General features: G+C 43.0%; 1 protein-coding gene across 1 annotated transcript in view; it reads right to left on the bottom strand.

The window, feature by feature from the left end:
* Positions 1–21,900, bottom strand: part of HYDIN (HYDIN axonemal central pair apparatus protein) — a 342,406-nt gene that overhangs the window by 87,365 nt on the left and 233,141 nt on the right. The window contains 6 exon segments of the mRNA XM_007462964.1: positions 2,082–2,265; positions 3,958–4,095; positions 14,767–14,984; positions 18,092–18,262; positions 21,168–21,341; positions 21,813–21,893. Coding sequence (XP_007463026.1) covers positions 2,082–2,265; positions 3,958–4,095; positions 14,767–14,984; positions 18,092–18,262; positions 21,168–21,341; positions 21,813–21,893 — 966 coding nt within the window.

The following is a 21,900-nucleotide window of genomic DNA, read 5'->3' on the forward strand; positions in this document are numbered from 1 at the left end:
ATTCCTAATCGCTGGTGGGGTTTCCTGCATTCACACAGTTCCCAAATTGGTTTCCATCTATGGCAGGCTGAATAGAGGCCCCAAAGAGGTCCCCGTCCTAATACCCAGAACCTGTGAATATGCTGGCTTACATGGACTCTGCAGATGTGATTATACTAAGGACCTTGAGTTGGGGAGATTATCCTGGATTATCTGAGTGAGCCCAATACAATCACAGAGGCCCACTAGAGGGAGGCAGGAGGGTCAGGCCCAAAGAAGATGTGACGAAGAAGCAGAGGGAGAGAAGTAGATGTGACAATGGAGGCAGCGGTCAGAGAGCTGCGAGGCAGGGACCACGAGCCAAGAAATACAGGTGGCCTCTAGAAGCTGGAAAAGGCAAGGGAAAGGATTCTGCCCTAGAGCCTCCACAGGAACGCGGCTCTACTGACACCTCAATTTTAGGACTTCTGACCTCCAGGACTGTAAGATAATAAATCTGTGTTAAGTCACCAAGTTTGAAGTAATTTGTTATAGGAGCAAAGTAACATACCACCCACTGACTTTACCTATTATTAACATATGCCACCAAAGTGCTCAGGGCGAAACAACCACTTGCAGACCAAGGGGAACCACCGTCCACACTCTACAGGTCCTGAAGTGTGGTTCACACTCGGCGCGAAGGCACTCAGCTTCCTCTGCACCTTCACCAGCACCACATTCTCACCTGACATTTCTGTAAGGTTGAGCTTTGGGCTCGGAGACCTACATCCTGAGTTCTTCCTCTGACACTTACCGAGGGATAGTAACAAGTCAGAATGATAATTCCTCCTTCATAGGGCTGTTGCGGAGATCAAATAAGCAATCGTGTAAGGCACCTAGCCCAGCGCCTGGCACATTCATAAATGTTCAATAAAAATTAGATTTTAATATAATAATATTGCTACTGTACGCTCTCTCAGGATTTTTAAAAATGATTCAGGGAATAGAAGCCCATGTGGAAACTGTGAAAAACTAAAACTTCAATCTACAGATGATTGAGAAAATGAAAAGAGATACTTTTTTCCAAAAGTTGATCACTGAGGGGAAATGAGCTTTCTGGAAAACTAGGAATCTAGATGTTGAAATACTGCTGAGAGATGCCTGGTCGTTCTAATTTTTCTCTGCATGAGAATAAAAGGAAGCAATCTTTGAGTTCTGTTTAAGAATTAAGAGAGCTCAGTGTTTGCAAATGTTTCCTTAAATGGAAAAGCATTATGATTGGTGTAGATTGTTCTAGAAGAGAGAAGTAAGGCTGAGTTAGGGAGGGCAGTGAGGCGGCCAGCTGGGTCTGCTTCTGACTCAACTGGGAACTTAAGCTAACATTACTTTCTTTGTGCGTGTGTATGTATTTTTCAATCGTTGAAAATTTTTTCCAGGCCACTGATGTAATGACAAAAATGAAAAGGGTTCAGAGTTACACAGACCTTACTGATTTGCGATGTGACCTTACACAAGACTTTGGATACCTCTGAGCCTCATTTTCCTCATCTGTAGAATTGGGGCAGCAATCTTCATAGGGTTGTTGTGAGGATTAAATGACCCAAAGTGTCATTTAAAGACATTTACAGTGTACACCATGTCTGCTGCAGTGCCTGGTGCACAGTAGGCTAAAATGTAGAAATTGTTTCATAAAGTGATCAGCACCTCTGGTCTTACAGGAAATGCACAGTTGACTTAAACAAAACCGACAAGCTAATGCGTCAACTGAGTCAGGATGGGACCTGTGATCAGGTCCCCTCAGCTAGGCTGTAATTACAGAGAAGATGAAGGGATGCAGTGTGATGTCAGGGGAAAGAGGAAGGTGCCTGCAGTCAGAAGATCTGAGTTCATCCTTCCTTCTATAATCTCTCAAAAGGTCACTTGTGTCTCAGTTTGCTCACATGAAAAGTAGAAATAAGAACTCCCAGCCACCTTCCAGGGCAGAGGTGGGGTGCCAATGAGATGGCAAATGTAATAGTTTCATGTAAACCATGGCATGGAAGGACTGTAAAAAGCCTAGAGCTCTGTTTAAAGGAAAGACCTGTAGGGTTTGGGACGGACAGCCTAGGAGGGTATGGGCTCGCCTTCTTGCTCCTTTTTGGCCTTCTCTTGTGCCTTCATGGCTGCATAATCTTGGGCCACGTTGATGACATAGATATGCTCCCGGGTGCCAATGGCCTTCAGCAGGCAGAGGAGAGCTGCAGCGGCATTCTGAGCAAAGAGCGTCTCCAGGCTGTCAAACACCACTCCTCGGTAGCAGTCACTCAGCTGAAACGAGAGAGCAGAGACAGTTACTGTGGCCACAAGATATCTGTTCTCTAAGGAGAAAAGTTGCTTGTTCTTTTGTTGGTGCTTTTACTGGTGCTGCAATTGGTTCTGCAGACCTACTGGGTCTGGATGAAAATCCCATTCAACTGCCCTTCCACCTGCTAGATTCCAGGGGCTGTAATTAAATAAGAGAGAAAAGTAAAAATATTTTAGCAGTCATGAAAGATCTTTACCATACATATTTGTAGAGTAAAGGATTTATTCTGTCTCTATAGAGATAAAGAAAACAAACTAAATGTTAAAGCGAGGGTCTGGGAAGATCCATGACGTACAGGGAAGGAAGATGCAAAGGAAAGGTGTCCCCATGCAGCAAGGGCAGCTGTAGCAGATGGGCCATTTGTATCTTCCTTAGTGGTATTCCTGCCTTGGAGTGTAATGGTTTTGATAACATTAACTATTGTAGAACAGCCTTGGCTGTGCTGCAGTGTTACTTAAAGTGTAGTCCACAGACTAGCCACCATTGGCTAGGAACTGATTACTACCAGTTTTTGACAAGACAAGAATCTTGTGTCAGAAAATCAACTACTACAATCAGTAAATACAGTATTTAGTTTAGCTGCTGGGTTTTTTTTGCCTGTAGGAAGACTTTGTCAATAAAGGAAGCAGTGCAAACTCCGCATCTCATCAGAGGCCAGTACTTTGAGTAGCACAGATCTCCTGGCTTACTTTGGGCTTTACCAATGATTCTCAGCCTTTATCTGGGTGCAGGAAACACCTGCACACTTACTAGACCACTTAGCTCAAATCACCTGAGAGCAACAGTACCTTTAATGCAGTAGTGAGTTCAAACCTTAACACGAATCATTTCTGGTGATGACATTCCTCCTCTTCCGGGAACCTCAAGTCTAATTTTGTCATATTTAAATGCGCAATTAATAGTGCGGCCCATTTTCGAAAACCAAAGCAAACACAGAACTCTAGGACACGGTGAACAATTTAGTTCTCTGTAAACCATAAGCAGCAAACCCTCCCAAATCCTGAGGATCTAGTTTTCTTTTAACTGTACACCACTTATGAAAAATCAAAACAAAAAGAAACAGTTACTGTGTTTCTGATTTTAACAGCAATATATCATTATAAAATAATTCAGAAATGTATGAAGATTATAAACCTATAATCTTGCTATTCAAAGATAACCACAGTTAACATGTACTTTAAGTGTTTTTATTATGTGTATGATATACATTTGTAAATATTTTTAGAGAAATATAATTGTGCTTTACATACTATTTCATAATCTGCTTTTTTCAGTTAATAACATATTGAAAACTTACCTTTACCACAATTAACATAGCTCCCAATTCTAACTTTTCAAGGCTCCATGTTATAATTTTTAACATACCACTGTAGGGCTGTACCATGAGTCTGTCTTTGTGTGTGTGTGTTTTGAAGGCGCTACCTTCTGCCCACTGGTCCTTTAAGGTGAGTGGCTTCAGGCAGCAGACTGAGCCAGGGTCAGAGACTGACAAGGGCTGTGTCAAAAGGACAAAAGAGGGTGAAGAAACCCATCTTTCCTCTCCAAGACCCCTGGGTTCTGAGCTGCTGTGCGTGGGTGATGGCTCAGAATCTCAGCTCATAGCATGGGAACGATGTGTGAGCCCTGCATCTCTGTGCAGGTGGGTGTGGACGTACCTGAATACGCTCGGCCAGGATCTGAGTGAAGAGCTCCTCAGGGAGCACGCAGCTCACAAGCCCGGTATCACCTCCAATACTGGCGCTGAGGCTGAGCCGGCGCTGCACGGGTCCCGAGAAGAGAGGGCTGGAGGAAATCTGTTCAGAGAAAGAAGGATCAGGAGTTAGAACCCAGCTTGGTGTTCCAACAACTCGCACACTTACGAGCCACGTTACCTCGGGAAAATCATCTCATCTCTCTGGGTCTCATTTCCTCATCTGTAAAATGGGGATTGCACTGTAAAATGGAAGATTCCTATCTCACTTAAAGAACTGCTGTAACCTTCAAGCAGGAACACTGTGGAAGGTGCTTTATATGTGTACCGAACAGCAAACATTTGTTTATGCATTCAGCAAATATTTATTGAACACATTTGATGCACCAGGGATCCCTCTAGTACCAGGGATACAACCACAAACAAGACTGGCAGTATTGCTTCCCATGTGGTCCTTCTGTTCAAATGGGGGATGGGAGACAGAAAAGGAGCACATGAATATACAAATCACGGATATAATATCAGATAGTGATGAGTGCAAGGAAGAAAACAATCAGTTAAGGGAATAAAGAACCATGACAGGGTTTAACAATGGCTATTTAGAGACCAGATACTGAGAGACGGGTCTTTCTGAAAGGGAACAGCAAGGTCCCTCATCGTGAATGTGCTGTGGGTGTGGGGGAAGCACACAGGAGCCCAGGGCGACTGCAGCTGAGTGAGCAATGGGGAAGATGGTCAGGCTTAAAGTCGAAAATACAGTCAGGCCAGAACATGCAGGGCTTATAGGACGGTAAGGAATTTGGATTTTATTCCAGGTATTATGGGAAGTTGTTAGCAAGTTTGAGGCAGATAAATGATCCTGTTTTGCTTTTTAAAAGACCACTCTACCTACACAAGGTAACAAGAGTGAAGCAGGAAGATTACTTAGTTAGATATCTCTGTGGTCAAGGCAGCAGATGATGGCGTCAGGGACAAGGACAGTTATGATGGAAGTGGCTGATACAGGGTATATTCTGGAAGTAGAGCCAATAGGATTTGGCATGGGATATGAAAGAAAGAGAGGCATCAAGCATGACTCCTTGAGTTTTGACCTGAGCAAGTTGGAAAGTGGTGAAGTTATTTATTAAGACAGGAAAGACTGAAGGAAGAACATTTGCCTTCTCTTGTTTTGTTTTTTGGGGGTAAATAAGTGTCAATTTTTGGACATATAAATTTTGAGACATCTCGAGGCCATTCAGTAGAGATATTTAATGTGAGTTTGGATATATGAACCTGAGCGTGGGGAGAAATTAGGGCTGGAGATAGAAATTTAAGAGTCATAAGGATACTGAAAATATCTTTAAGAAATGAAGTGGATGAGACCATCTATAAAGAAAAGAGTAGATAACTTAGTCCTAGCCTACTCTGAAAACCTAGGAATCTGGAGGAGTTGGAGAAACTGGAGGAGTGGAGGGAGTCATTAATGAGGCAGATGGGAAAGTAGAAGCGCCTGGTGTTCTGAAATCCAAGTAGAGAGAGCGTTTCCAGGAGTAGGGCGTTATCAGCTGCCAAAGAGGTCACGTGAGGTGAGGACAGAAAACTGGCCACTGGATTGGACAAGATGAATGCCAATGACCTTGAGAAGAGTAGCCAGTGCAGTGGTGAGGACAAAGGCTCACCGGAATAGGTGGAAGAGAGAATGGTGGTGAGGACAAGGATGCAATCATCCAGCAACCCTTTGGAGGAATAGCTATGGAGAGGAGCTGAGAGATGAGGTAATACCTGTAGGGGGATCTGGGGCTGTGGGAAAGTATTTTAAAGAAAGGAGGTAATGCAGCATGCATAGACGATGATAGGAAGGATTCAACAGACAGGGGAGAAAAAACAAATGAGAGAGAGGACACAACTGCAGGGACTGAGCCCTTGAATGAGAGAGAAGGGGTGGAGTCCAGTACTCATGTGCAGGGGTAGGATTTGGATGAGAGCAGGGGCAGGCTTTGGATGAGAGCAGGGGCAGTTACTCAGGGGCAGGGAAGGCATAGCACCAGGTGAGAATGAAGGTTGGCTGTTAGGTTTGGTGGTGGGAGGATAAGGTGGTTGTTTTCTGGTTGTTGCTGTACCCTCCATGAAGCCAGAAGAGAGATCAGTAGCTGAGAATGAGAAAGAGGAAAGTATCTCAGAGGTTTGGAGAGTGGTAATGGCAATAAAACAGCTGTCCCGAAGAGATGGAGGGCAAATGTACTAGGGCAGATCTGAGGGTCCACTTGAGATTTGTGGTCTTAAATTTATTTATTATTTCATTTTATTTTTTTACACAGCAGGTTCTTATTAGTCACCAATTTTACGCACATCAGTGTATACAGGTCAATCCCAATCGCCCAATTCATCACACCACCACCAACAACCCCCCCTGCCGCTTTCCACCCTTGGTGTTCATATGTTTGTTCTCTACATCTGTGTCTCAATTTCTGCCCTGCAAACCGGTTCATCTGTACCATTTTTTAGGTTCCACATATATGTGTTAATATACGATATTATTTTTTCTCTTTCTGACTTACTTTACTCTGTATGACAGTCTCTAGATCCATCCACGTCTCAACAAATGACCCAATTTCGTTCCTTTTCATGGCTGAATAATATTCCATTGTATATATGTACCACATCTTCTTTATCCATTCGTCTGTCGATGGGCATTCAGGTTGCTTCCATGACCTGGCTACTGTAAATAGTGCTGCAATGAACACTAGGGTGCATGTGTTTTTTTGAATTATGGTTTTCTCTGGGTATATGCCCAGTAGTGGGATTGCTGGATCATATATTAATTCTAGTTTCAGTTTTTTAAGAAACCTCCATACTGTTCTCCATAGTGGCAGAATCAACTGACATTCCAACCAACAGGGCAAGAGGGTTCCCTTTTTTCCCACACCATCTCCAGCATTTGTTGTTTGTAGATTTTCTGGTGATGCCCATTCTAACTGGTGTGAGGTGAGACCTCATTGTAGTTTGGATTTGCATTTCTCTCCTAATTAGTGATGTTGAGCAGCTTTTCATGTGCCTCTTGGCCATCTGTATGTCTTCTTTGGAGAAATGTCTATTTAGGTCTTCTGCCCAGTTTTGGATTGGGTTGTTTGTTTTTTTAATTTTGAGCTGCATGAGCTGTTTATATATTTTGGAGGTTAATCCTTTGTCCGTTGATTCGTTTCCAAATATTTTCTCCCATTCTGAGGGTTGTCTTTTCGTCTTGTTTATGGTTGCTTTTGCTGTGCAAAAGCTTTGCAGTTTCATTAGGTCGCATTTGTTTATTTTTGTTTTCATTTCCATTACTCTAGGAGGTGGATCAAAAAAGATCTTGCTGTGATTTATGTCAGAGAGTGTTCTTCCTATGTTTTCCTCTAAGAGTTTTATAGTGTCCGGTCTTACATTTAGGTCTCTAATCCATTTTGAGTTTATTTTTGTATATGGTGTTAGGGAGTGTTCTAATTTCATTCTTTTACATGTAGCTGTCCAGTTTTCCCAGCACCACCCATTGAAGAGACTGTCTTTTCTCCATTGTATATCCTTGCCTACTTTGTCATAGGTTAGTTGACCATAGGTGCGTGGGTTTATCTCTGGGCTTTCTATCCTGTTCCATTGATCTATGTCTCTGTTTTTGTGCCAGTACCATATTGTCTTGATTACTGTAGCTTTATAGTATAGTCTGAAGTCAGGGAGTCTGATTCCTCCAGCTCCATTTTTTTCCCTCAAGACTGCTTTGGCTATTGGGGGTCTTTTGTGTCTCCATACACATTTTAAGATTTTTTGTTCTAGTTCCGTAAAAAAAATGCCATTGGTAATTTGATAGGGATTGCATTGAATTTGTAGATTGCTTTGGGTAGTATAGTCATTTTCACAATATTGATTCTTCCAATCCAAGAACATGGTATATCTCTCCATCAATTGATATCATCTTTAATTTCTTTCATCAGTGTCGTATAGTTTTCTGCATACAGGTCTTTTGTCTCCCTAGGTAGGTTTATTCCTAGGTATTTTATTCTTTTTGTTGCAATGGTAAATGGGACTGTTTCCTTAATTTCTCTTTCAGAGTTTTCATCATTAGTGTATAGGAATGCAAGAGATTTCTCTGCATTAATTTTGTATCCTGCAACTTTACCAAATTCATTGATTAGCTCTAGTAGTTTTCTGGTAGCATCTTTAGGATTCTCTATGTATAGTATCATGTCATCCGCAGACAGTGACAGTTTTACTTCTTCTTTTCCAAGTTGTATTCCTTTTATTTCCCTTTCTCCTCTGACTGCCATGGCTAGGACTTCCAAAACTATGTCGAAAAATAGTAGTGAGAGTGGACAACCTTGCCTTGTTCCTGATCTTAGAGGAAATGCTTTCAGTTTTTCACGTTTGAGAATGATGTTTGCTGTGGGTTTGTCGGATATCGCCTTTATTACGTTGAGGAAGGTTCCCTCTATGTCCACTTTCTGGAGAATTTTTATCATAAATGGGTGTTGAATTTTGTCAAAAGCTTTTTCTGCATCTATTGAGATGATCATATGGTTTTTATTCTTCAATTTGTTAATATCGTGTATCACGTTGATTGATTTGCGTATATTGAAGAATCCTTGCATCCCTGGGATAAATCCCACCTGATCATGGTGTATGATCCTTTTACTGTGTTGTTGGATTCTGTTTGCTAGTATTTTGTTGAGGATTTTTGCATCTATATTCATCAGTGATATTGGTCTGTAATTTTCTTTTTTTGTAGTATCTTTGTCTGGTTTTGGTATCAGGGTGATGGGGGCCTCATAGAATGAGTTTGGGAGTGTTCCTTCCTCTGCGATTTTTTGGAAGAGTTTGAGAAGGATGGGTGTTAGCTCTTCTCTAAATGTTTGATAGAATTCACCTGTGAAGCCATCTGGTCCTGGACTTTTGTTTGTTGGAAGATTTTTAATCACAGTTTCAATTTCATTACTTGTGATTGGTCTGTTCATATTTTCTATTTCTTCCTGGTTCAGTCTTGGAAGGTTATACCTTTCTAAGAATTTGTCCATTTCTTCCAGGTTGTCCATTTTATTGGCATAGAGTTGCTTGTAGTAGTCTCTTAGGATGCTTTGTATTTCTGCGGTGTCTGTTGTAACTTCTCCTTTTTCATTTCTAATTTTATTGATTTGAGTCCTCTCCCTTTTTTTCTTGATGAGTCTGGCTAATGGTTTATCAATTTTGTTTATCTTCTCAAAGAACCAGCTTTTAGTTTTATTGATCTTTGCTATTGTTTTCTTTGTTTCTATTTCATTTATTTCTGCTCTGATCTTTATGATTTCTTTCCTTCTGCTAACTTTGGGTTTTGTTTGTTCTTCTTTCTCTAGTTCCTTTAGGTGTAAGGTTAGATTGTTTATTTGAGATTTTTCTTGTTTCTTGAGGTAGGCTTGTATAGCTATAAACTTCCCTCTTAGAACTGCTTTTGCTGCATCCAATAGGTTTTGGGTGGTCATGTTTTCATTGTCATTTGTTTCTAGGTATTTTTTGATTCCCTCTTTGATTTCTTCAGTGATCTCTTGGTTATTTAAGAGTGTATTGTTTAGCCTCCATGTGTTTGGTTTTTTTTTACGTTTTTTCCCTTGTAATTCATTTCTAATCTCATAGCGTTGTGGTTAGAAAAGATGCTTGATATGATTTCAATTTTCTTAAATTTACCGAGGCTTGATTTGTGACCCAAGATGTGATCTATCCTGGAGAATGTTCCGTGCGCACTTGAGAAGAAAGTGTAATCTGCTGTTTTTGGATGGAATGTCCTATAAATATCAATTAAATCTATCTGGTCTATTGTGTCATTTAAAGCTTGTATTTCCTTATTAATTTTCTGTTTGGATGATCTGTCCATTGGTGTATGTGATCTGTCCATTGGTGTATGTGAGGCGTTAAAGTTCCCCACTATTATTTTGTTACTGTCGACTTCCTCTTTTAGAGCTGTTAACAGTTGCCTTATGTATTGAGGTGCTCCTATGTTGGGTGCATACATATTTATAATTGTTATATCTTCTTCTTGGATTGATCCCTTGATCATTATGTAGTGTCCTTCCTTGTCTCTTGTAACATTCTTTATTTTAAAGTCTATTTTATCTGATATGAGTATTGCTACTCCAGCTTTCTTTTGATTTCCATTTGCATGGAATATCTTTTTCCATCCCCTCACTTTCAGTCTGTATGCGTCTCTAGGTCTGAAGTGAGTCTCTTGTAGACAGCATGTATATATGGGTCTTGTTTTTGTGTCCATTCAGCAAGCCTGTGTCTTTCGGCTGGAGCATTTAATCCATTCACGTTTAAGGTGATTATCAATATGTACGTTCCTATTACCATTTTCTTAATGTGTGGTGGTGCTGAATTCTCTTAGCTTTTGCTTGTCTGTAAAGCTTTTCATTTCTCCATCGATTCTGAATGAGATCCTTGCCAGGTAGAGGAATCTTGGTTGTAGGTTCTTCCCTTTCATCACTTTAAGTATATAATGCCCTCCCTTCCGGCTTGTAGAGTTTGTGCTGAGAAATCAGCTGTTAACCTTATGGGAGTTCCCTTGTATGTTACTTTTCATTTTAACCTTGCTGCTTTCAATAATTTCTCTTTGTCTTTAATTTTTGCCCGTTTGATTACTATGTGTCTCAGCGTGTTTCCTCTTGGGTTTATCCTGTGTGGGACTCTCTGCGCTTCCTGGACTTGGTGGCTATTTCCTTTCCATGTTAGGGAAGTTTTCCACTATAATCTCTTCACATATTTTCTCTGGTCCTTTCTCTCTCTCTTGTCCTTCTGGGATCCCTATAATGCGAATGTTGCTGCATTTAATGTTGTCCCAGAGGTCTCTTAGGCTGTCTTCATTTCTTTTCATTCTTTTTTCTTTATTCTGTTCTGCAGCAGTGAATTCCACCATTCTGTCTTCCAGGTCACTTATCCGTTCTTCTGCCTCAGTTATTCTGCTATTGATTCCTTCCAGTGTATTTTTCACTTCAGTTATTGTATTGTTCATCTCTTTTTTTTGTTCTTTAATTCTTCTAGGTCTTTGTTAAACATTTCTTGCGTCTTCTTGATCTTTGCCTTATTCTTTATCCGAGGTCCTGGATCACCTTCACTAACATTATTCTGAATTCTTTTTCTGGAAGGTTGCCTATCTCCACTTCATTTAGTTGTTTTTCTGGGGTTTTATCTTGTTCCTTCATCTGGTACATAGCCCTCTGCCTTTTCATCTTGTCTATCTTTTTGTGAATGTGGTTTTTGTTCCACGGGGCTGCAGGATTGTAATTCTTGTTGCTTCTGCTGTCTGCCCTCTGGTGGATGAGGCTATCTAAGAGGCTTATGCATATTTCCTGATGGGAGGGACTGGTGGTGGGTAGAGCTGACTGTTGCTCTGGTGGGCGGAGCTCAGTAAAACTTTAATCCACTTGTCTGCTGATGGGTGGGGCTGGGTTCCCTCCCTGTTGGTTGTTTGGCCTGAGGCGACCCAACACTGGAGCCTACCCAGGCTCTTTGGTGGGGCTAATGGCGGACTCTGGGAGGGCTCATGCCAACTAGTACTTCCGAGAACTTCTGCTGCCAGTGTCCTTGCCCTCAGTGTGAGCCACATCCAGCCCCCACCTCTGCAGGAGACCCTCCAACACCAGCAGGTAGGTCTGGTTCAGTTTCCCCTGGGGTCACTGTTCCTTCTCCTGGGTCCTGATGTGCACACTACTTTGTGTGTGCCCTCCAAGAGTGGAGTCTCTGTTTCCCCCAGTCCTGTCGAAGTCCTGCAATCAAATCCCAGGGGCCTTCAAATTCTGATTCTCTAGGAATTCTTCCTCCCGTTGCCGGACCCCCAGGTTGGGAAGCCTGATGTGGGGCTCAGAACCTTCACTCCAGTGGGTGGACTTCTGTGGTATAAGTGTTCTCCAGTCTGTGAGTCACCCACCAAGCAGTTACGTGATTTGATTTTACTGTGATTTTGCCCCTCCTACCATCTCATTGTGGCTTCTCCTTTGTCTTTGGATGTGGGGTATCATTTTGGTGAGTTCCAGTGTCTTCCTGTCAATGACTGTCCAGCAGCTAGTTGTGATTCTGGTGTTTTTGCAAGAGGGAGTGAGAGCATGTCCTTCTACTCCACCATTTTGGTTCCAATCCCTGTGGTCTTAAATTTAAATTAAGACCGTTCAGGAAAGATGGAAGTTTTTTCTAGCTACGTTGAACTGCCCTACATGGAGGAGGTGGAGAATTGAGAGTACAATGAAGGGGAAGGGGAAAGGGAGCACCTATAGTGATGGACCATGAATCCAAACTGAGTAAGAAAGGAAATGAAGGGGTCGGTAGGCAGTGAAGATGTGAATTGGAGGTTTCATTGGGACCCATTATTTACCAGAATAAGTCATCTGGAAAGTTAGAAGATGGTTGTCAAAAAGTAGGATGCGTGATGTAGAGATCACGAGTCTACAGGTCAGAGTGAATAAGGTCTAGAATATGACCACGGTAGTGAGTAGCTGAGGAGGCTGTGGAATTGAAGAGTCAAGGTGTTGGATTAAATATTCAAAAGATTAGGATTTCAAACTGGTGTTTTCCTGGAACAAGGTGATCTATAAATAAATGACCTTATATTACAGGTCATTTCTTCATCATGTGACATAGTACACATTTCTTCCCATTTGCACCATGACTAAAATTTCCATCATTGAAGAGTTCATCATTTAGGAAAGCTTCAAGAAAACGAAACAGCCATCTCTAGGAAAAGCACTCTGACAAGGCGACAGCTGTCCAAACCACTTGATCCTGTAACACTGGAGCAATGCTGGCAGACACATGTGCAGCACGGGTGGGGGAAGGTCTTAGAACTCTGATTTCTACTGTGATATCGAACAGGTTTTAAGTTGCTATTTAGATAGGAGTCAGAATTGGGATTTTCTGCTGCCTTTGATATGTTCTAAAAAGCTTCACTTTACTATCCAGACTGGCAGAAACAAACCAAAGAAAATCATTTCCCATGATACCCTATTTAATAGAAATATATGGGTTCAGTTCATCCATAAACATCTAAGTAAAGAATATTATATTAGATCTTGGAGAAGAGGATTAAAAGGATGATGCTCCAAAAGAAATTGAGTCAACGGTTTCAGTTTTCAAGGTGCTAGAAGAACATGCAACTGAAGTGAAGGTCATGTAACATCATCTGGCATAAATCCCACCCCATGGATGCCCCATCCAACCAGCAGACCTCCTCTTACATGAAGACCTTCACCTCCACTCTGTCCTCATGCCTCATCCAGTGCTCTACTTGCCCCACCAACCCTCCATTCACCTGCCCCATCCAACACGTGTGATTCTCCTCTCCTCTGCTCCATTCATCTCAGCAACCTCCTCTGAAAAGTCTACCTCTCCCATTCCCCCTATACAGCACTCTCAGACTGAAGCAAGATCCACAGACCCTTTTACTCTTCCTATTTCTCCCATTCTATTGTCCTTCTTTTAGTTCCTTCTCTACCTAGGCCAGATTTCCTATACTGATGTGACCCTCAACTCCCTTGACCCTTGCTCCGAGCACACCCCCACACCTGCAATGATGACAACTTCTCTCTCTGTCTCTGAATAAAGGTTGCCAGGGGCTGCTTAGGGAAATCTTACAACCGTGAAGTTATGGCTTCACATGTTGCCTGGGCCATCAGCACTCTCAACTATCTTTTCTTTTGTCCACCACCAATTTCTGGTTCTGTCTTCACAGTGGACACATCAGTGCTTTCTTTACCATTCTTCTCAAGCATGCTATGCAACCCAACTTCCTCAACACTGCCCGCAAAGACCATGCATCCTGCATACATCTTAGGGCCATTCAGCAAGACCTTCTCCAACCTCCATTTTCCACCCCGCTACCCCTACAAGTAGCTGTATCTACTTTCACCTTTATTGACTCTAGAGGAAGATGGCTCCCAACTCCCTCAGCTATGCTTAATCCTGCCCTCCCTGTTTCCTCCTGGAATCTCATTCCCTCTTGGGTAGATCATTACCTTATACTTCTCCAGGAGCTATCTTAATAGACCTCCCTGTGCCTCCACCTCCTTTCAGAGAAAGAACTCATTGACTCTGGGTTCGCTCCTCTAATGACTACTTGATCTTTTTTCCCTTTTCTTCAAATATCTTAGAAGCCTATACTCATGTGATTTGGCTTTCCCACTCACGACTCATCACCCACCTGTCTCTCACTGTGCCACCCACTGTCACTGACTTCAGCACCTGCTATTCATCTCACCTGCTGAGATTGTTTTTGAAGTCCCTCGGCATGTGACTCAAACTCTCTGGCTTCTTTATGACTTTCCAAGACTCCCCTGCCGCCCTCTCACAACTTATATTCATGGTTCCATCCTTCACATGCCTTTAGTAGTAGTTTGAGCCATATGAAATTGCTGCAGTTGAGTTCTCGAGTGGTTGAATATTGGCAGTTTCATATGGTTCAACCTAATTCTTTTTACGCACCTCTTTTGTCACCAATCTCTTTTTATTGCATATATTTGAATGTGTGGTTATCACTCTTATCAGACTCTTAGTGCAGCTTGAGTGAAAGAATTTTGCTTTATTTATCTTCACTTTGCCAGCACCCAACCCAATGCCTATAACAGTTAAAGGCACTTGTTTCACACCTGCTAGATGAACAATCCGTTCAGGAGTGGTACAGGGACAGCACTCAGGCCTGCCTGGCAAGGGCACCTGTAGGAATGAAGTTGTGCTAACCTGGATGCAAGGTGCCAAGGAGGAGGAGCAAAAAGAGAAGAATCCCAACCTTCCTTCCGGGAGCCCTGATTTGTACCTGTGGTGTTTCGGACGAGGGCTGGTGATGCTGCTTCTGAGACACAGAGCTGTGGCTGTCTGCTTTGCCTTTGGTGATGAGCACACTCCCACGCACAGGCTTGGCAGGCTTAATTTCGGGAGTTACCAGAGTGGATTCTGAAGTTAACTTCCCCAGGGTCTCACTGCTCAGTCGTATTTGTCCCACGGCATTTTGGCTCAAAGCAGCAGCCTCCTGGGCTACACAGAGAGAGAGCGTTTATATTAAAAGTCACCTTAGGATAATAAGGAAATAATAGCGAGGATGGCAAGTTGAAACGTAGTGTGATTCTTCTGAAGACTACAAAGCCATCTCCACCTGCAGCTGGCTTAGCAGGGCTGAGAGAAGAGGCCCCACCCACTGAGGACGGATGATGATGACGGGTGTGTGCAGAGCCTGGCCTGGTGCCCCAGGCTCTTCACTGCTCCTCTTCCCAGGGGATCCCACGATACTCTCCCCCACTTTCTCTTCCAACCCAGGGGTAATCATCTCTGAAACTGCTGGTACACTACAGGCCTGACTGCCCTGGAAACCTACCACAATGATTACTGTGTTGTTTTACAGTCTTTTTTCTTACTACATCTTCAAAACCCAGCATGTATTGTATACTGACAGCACATCTCAGTTTGGATTAGGCACATTTCAAGGGGCCGGTGGGTCCTGCGTGGGACAGACAGGTTTAGACTGGTCACTTCCACTTCAGTACAGCCTGCTGACTCCACAGCAAACAGCAAATGCAGGTGTGGGTTTAACCCCATCACTGAGAGGGTTTTCTCCAAAGTTGCCAGTGACCTCTGAACTGTGAACTACAGCGGCCCTCTTCTCAGGGCTCATTCTATCTGAACCTTCAGCCACCTCTGATTATATTCACTTACTGATTTAACCCATTTTTACAAATCTTTACCGTGTGTCTACTATGTGCCAAGCACTAGTCTAGATGCCGGGAATACATTAGTGACAAAAACTAACACAAATCTCTGCCCTCTGAAGCTCACATTCTTGGCCGGGGCGGGGGTGGCGTGGAGGAGGCAGACAATAAAATAAGTAAATAAAATAAATAGTCTGTTAACTATGGATAAGGGCTATGAGGAGAATAAAGCAGGAAGGGTCTCCCAGACTCCAACCAGGGCTCCGGAGAGAAGCAAAAGTCCTTCTGGCCCCCTCCCGCCTGTAGCTCTCCTGACTGCCCACCCTTCTGACCATCACTCTGCCTTCTCTGCCTCCCCTGGCTTCTCCCCCTGCCCCCACCTCCTCCTAAAATGTGAAGTGTTCCCCAAGCTCCCATCCTGCCCTATCCATCCCTCTCCTCTCTTTCTGGAACTTTCTGGGCTGATTTCCTCTACTCCAGCGGCTGCACCCCTCACCTTGTTGAGGAAGTCTCCCCCAGTTATTAAGCCTTTAGCTTGACATTACTTTCTCAGGGAGCTCAAATTCATGATTTGTCATGAGATGTCAACACAGCTCCAAAGACTTCTGTGAAATGCAGTTTATTTGACAGAAAAGGAAACAAAAAATCTAAGAGAACTGGAATTGTGATGCAGCCTGGGGTTCCCACTAAATGGTATCAGAATATGCCACCCCAAAATATGACTACAGGAGTTCAGGATATGCCACCTCAAAATATGCTGCTTTGGCATATTGGTTATTTTGAGCTGTAGGCACCTGAAACACACTAAATGCAGGGAGTGGCTTTCCTTGACCTCCCCTTATTTGCTCAAAGACAGAACCTCCAAAAGAAGCTCCACTGTCACAAGTCCCCTTCCAGAGAGTTTCATCAACTAGGGAGATGGACTCTTATCACAGGAGAGGAGACTCAAGTCCATACCACACCCAGAAGGACTTTATCACAAGCAGCCACACCTCCCATCCATTCTTGTAAGGGTCCCTCATCTTTCCTAAAAACCATTTTCCCTCCCCAAAGAGGACTACATCCCCCTTCCCTTTCCCTATTAAGGTGGTATTTACTTCTGAATCCTAAAGCCATCCATTTTCCCCTGAGTATCTCCCACGGTACATGAAGTATACATGTTAATAAACTTGTTTGTTTTTCTCTTGTTAATCTGTCTTTTATTGCAGGGGGGCTCAGCCAAGAACTCAGAAGAGTAGAGAGAAAATTATTCTTTCTCCCCTAGACCACTAAAGAGCTGTTTCTCTTATCTTCCCAGCAAAGAATCTTCCATTTCTCTAAGCATCCCATGCAGAGGTATCAAGGGGAGGGGACACCCCTGAAAGCCCCAGCCAGTTTTATCATCTAGCAGGCATGGGACACTATCAGGAATGACGGCATGCTGTTCTAAGTATTTATATAAAAAAGATTCTACTCTGAGCAGGTATTCTCATTATATTTGATAGATTTTCCCACTGAGCAGCCACCCTCCTGCCCTGTAGGTCTTTAGAGGATCCGGGAGAGCCAGGATTCTTAACCTCTGGTAGGTAAGGCCTCACTACTATGGGGTTTAAAAACTCAATTAATTTTCCTTTCCAGTAAACTTTCTCCTCCTCCCATGTTCCCTGTCTTGGTAAATGACATTGCTCTCTTCCTGGTTTCTGTGACCAGAAATCTTGGTGTGAACATCTTGAATGCCTCCCCCTCCTTCAATTCCCTGCCATGCAGGCGGCTATCAGGTCAGCCAGCCCAGCCCCACTCATATTCAGCTTCACCTCTCTTTCATTACAAGACATCACTAGAGCTCCTTTCCTACTGCAACTTTCGGACCATTTCTCCCATAGGGTGAAAACTGCCCAACTCCTCTTTTCCTTCAAAATAAAATCGAAATTCCTAATCTTGGCATTAAATTCAACTATGATTGGCCTTAACCTGCCTTCCCACCTTTAATTTACTGTCGGCTTCCCTGCTTTCTTGGCCTGGAATGTCCTTATCTTCATCTTTGCCTGTCAACATTCCCCTCCTCCTTCAAAGCCCACTTCCATGAAAACTTCCCCAAATCATGCTTGTTGGAACCCAACTATCCCAAAGTTGGTCTTTCACAGAAGCTGGTAGCTCTGTTACATTATTTTCCTCTGCCCTGAATGAGCATATGTCTGCTCCCCTCCAGGGGTCACTCCCAAAGGTGTGGGCCACATCTCTTCTGTCGCCCTGCTCCCTGCAGTGCCAAGTGCATTGGGCAGTCAGGAGAGCCACAGGTGTCTGGTGGAGAGAATTCTCTGGGATGCTAACTGGCAGCATGTTATAAGTCAGCCTTCAATGGGGCTGTGGAGAAAAGCTCGGTGGGGGAAACTGAGAAGGTGCATTACCAGTGGGGTAAGGGCCACTTGGCCACAAAGAGTCAGGGGAAATGGCTCTCACCAGACTCCTCTTCCTTCATGGACTGCTCTAGGGCGGCCCTGATGCAGAGCTCACGGGCCCGGATCCCCGCGATGTTGCTGCCATCGCAGATGGCTTCCAGCACAATGGAGTCGAAGTTCAGGCAGGCTGCACTGTAGTACTTGGCTATGCTGACTGCGGTGGCTGACTTTCCTGTTAAAAAAGGTCAGGAGGTTGAATTTCACAGCTCTCATTTCCTCAGTGCCCTAGACAGAAGAAGCTTCTATAACAGAGGCTACTGGAGAGTGATCTCTCCAAGGTCTCTGCCTCTAAGTCTCTCGTGTGACCAGAGGTGGCAGCAGAAAAGAGAGGCAAGACCTGAGCCAGGAGTTAGGACCGTGGATTCTGGTCCTAATTCTACCCCTGATGAGCTCTGTGCTATGGCAACCCACATCCCCTCTGGATTTTCTCCTCGGCTTAAAAAGTGGTTCTATCAGATGAGCTTTAAAAATTTTGTAGCTCTTACTGTCTCTGATTCTAATGGGAAGAGACTTTTTTGGTTTAAAGAATAACTTGTGTTGATTTTTTTTCTCATTCAAAATACCTGCTTATTAAAAAGAAAGCAGAAAATTCAGAAATAACAGCAGGGAGAAAAGAAATTTGATCTTCCAGAGAGATTAGTTAGCATATGGCTGCTAAGTATGCATATGTAACTATTTTATTCATATTTCTTATAAAAAAAGAATGGGTTATGTGGTAGGTTGAATAATGCCTCCCCCACTCAGATGTCCACATTCCAATCCCTGGAACCTGTGAATATGTTACCTCATATGTTAAAGGGACTTCGCAGGTATGATTAAGAATCTTGATGTTGGAGATTGCCCTGGATTATCCAGGTGGGCCCAATGTAATAACAAGGGTCCTTATAAGAGAAGCAGGATGCTCAGAGTAAGAACAGGTGATGCGATGATGAAAGCAAAGAGAGAGACAGAGAGCGAGAGAGAGAGAGAGAGAGAGAGAGAGATGAGACAGACAGACAGACTACAAGATGTTATGATGCTGGTTTTGAAGATGGAGGAAGGGGCCATGACCCAGGGAATGCAGATAATGTTTCTAGAAGCAAGAAAAGGCAAGGAAATGGATTCTCCTCTATAGCCTTGAGAAAGGATGCAGCCCTGTTGACCCATGTTAGATTTCTGACCTCCAGAATTCTAAGAAAGTAAATTTGCATTTTTTAAAGTCACTAAATTTGTAGTTATTTGTTACAGTAGCAATAGGATATTAATACAGATAACAAATTGTAAGCATGGCATTTTTTTTTCTCACTTAAAACGATATATATCATGAGCATTTTTCTATCCATTCAATACACTTCTATGGTACTTTTTTATTGTGATAGTATACATACAAAATTTACCATTTTAACTGTTTTTAAGTGTACAGCTCAGCTGCTAAGGATATTCACATTGTTGTGCAATCATCACCACCATCCATCTCTAGCACGTTTTCATCTTCCCAAGTGGAAACTCTTTACCCAGTAAACAATAACCTCTCATTCCTCCCTTTTCTCAACCCCTGGAAACCACCATTCTACTTCATGTCTCTATGAATATGACTACTCTAGGTACCTTATATAAATGGAATCATATAGTAGTTGTTCTTTTATGTCTTGCTTATTTCACGTAGCATAATGTCTTCAAGGTTTATCTATGTTGTAGCATGTGTGAGGATTTCCTTCCTTTTGTGGGTGAAAAATACTCCATTATACCACATGTAGTTTATCCACTCATCCATCAATGGATACTTGGGCTGTTTCTACCTTTTCGTTATTGTGAATAATGCTGCTATGAAAATGGGTGTACAAGACACTGTTTTTAATGGCGATATAATTCACTGCATGAATGTACTATGGCTTAATTAACTAGTCCCGCATATTGAATGCTTCAAGTGCTCCCAGATTTTTAGTATGGTCAGCAATGCTGCAGTGAACACTCATGCAGTTAATCTTTGTCGACGTGATTATTTTCCTAAGATAAATTTTTAGAAGTAATACTGCCAGGCCAAAGAGTTTCCACATATTCTTCCCCTCTCTCTCTCTTTTTTTTAAAAAATATTGACATATGTCATGAATTTTTAAATTTATTTATTTATGGCTGTGTTGGGTCTTCGTTTCTGTGCCAGGGCTTTCTCTAGTTGTGGCAAGCGGGGGCCACTCTTCGTCGCAGTGTGCAGGCCTCTCACTATTGCGGCCTCTCTTGTTGCGGAGCACAGGCTCCAGACAGGCAAGCTCAGTAATTGTACGCGCAGGCTCAGTAATTGTGGCTCAACGGGCCCAGCTGCTCCGCGGCATGTGGGATCTTCCCAGACCAGGGCTCGAACCCGTGTCCCCTGCATTGGCAGGCAGATTCTCAACAACTGCGCCACCAGGTAAGCCCCCCCTTCTCTTTTTAAATAACTTAATGTCTTGGATTTTTCTTTAATATTTTAATGTTATTAAATTATTGAAAGAATGCAAGCTCCAACAATTCAGAGATGTATTAATTAAGAATGAGGTGTCCCTGCTCTTCCTCTAACTCCATATCTCTGAAGATGGCAATTTAACAATTTGGGGATAATCCTTTGGTATATAAATTTCAAACAGAAGAGTCTTTTACTGCCTCAAAAATTACACATGCAGGACTTCCCTGGTGGTGCAGTGCTTAAGAATACGCCTGCTAGTACAGGGGACACGGGTTCGAGCCCTGGTCTGGGAAGATCCCACATGCTGCGGAGCAACTAAGCCCGTGCGCCACAACTACTGAGCCTGCGCTCTAGAGCATGCAAGCCACAACTACTGAGCCCACGTGCCACAACTACTGAAGCCCGTGCACCTAGAGTCTGCACTCTGCAACAAGAGAAGCCACCGCAATGAGAAGCCCGCGCACCACAACAGAGAGCAGCCCCCACTAGCCGTAACTAGAGATAGCCTGCATGCAGCAACGAAGACCCAATGCAGCCAAAAATAAATAAATAAATAAATTAATTAATTAAAAAAAAAAAAGAAAAGGCATCACCCAGAGGTTAAAAAAAAAAATTACATGTGCAAACTTCACCATAAACCCCTCAGGGCTGTGCATACCTGACAAGGGCGTCCCATGGATGATGATGGCGATGCCTTTCCGGCTCTTGGCCATGCGGCCTTCTGCAGAAATGTCAATGCCCAGGTGGCGAGCAATGGCCTTGCTCACTGGGTTGTTCTCTACTTCCCCAACCTCCTCTGGAAAGTGGTTGTCAATGCTCTGAATCTTGTCAGCTGCAAATTAAATATACATGTGTGCGTGTGTGCATGCACATACACGCGGACACACCCAGAACTCAACTGGGTTCTGAAGGAAGTGGGGACGACTTTTTCTTAGTAAACATCCTATTTTAAAATAACAAACACAATCTGCTGCAGATGTTGCCTCACTCCCCCTGAAGTGTATGAAAGTGCCCGTTTTGGCTAATAATCTGTCCATAGCTACTACAATTGAAAATACAGATACTCTTTGACTCTTCATCCCACTTTGGGGAATCTCTTTTCCTGAAAAATAATATTGGAAACTAGCTGAATATGCAACAGTAAGGGAAATGACCAAATAAATGATGGCATATTGATATTGTAGAATTAATATATAATAGTGCTAGAAAGATGCATTTTATGGAGAAAGGTGAAAGGCACTGAACAGCCTTCCCACTTTTGCTTACAGAGAACAGGTACCCCAACATTAAAATGCTTGGTTACTTTGAAACATGATTTTTTCCAGGCTTTCTTCATCCTCCTCTTCATCTGGGTAGGTCTTGGACTTGACCATTGGGATATGCCGCTCTTC

This window comes from Lipotes vexillifer, unplaced genomic scaffold (genome assembly GCF_000442215.2).
Source record: "Lipotes vexillifer unplaced genomic scaffold, Lipotes_vexillifer_v1.1 scaffold70, whole genome shotgun sequence".
In the NCBI taxonomy this organism is placed as follows: domain Eukaryota; kingdom Metazoa; phylum Chordata; class Mammalia; order Artiodactyla; family Lipotidae; genus Lipotes; species Lipotes vexillifer.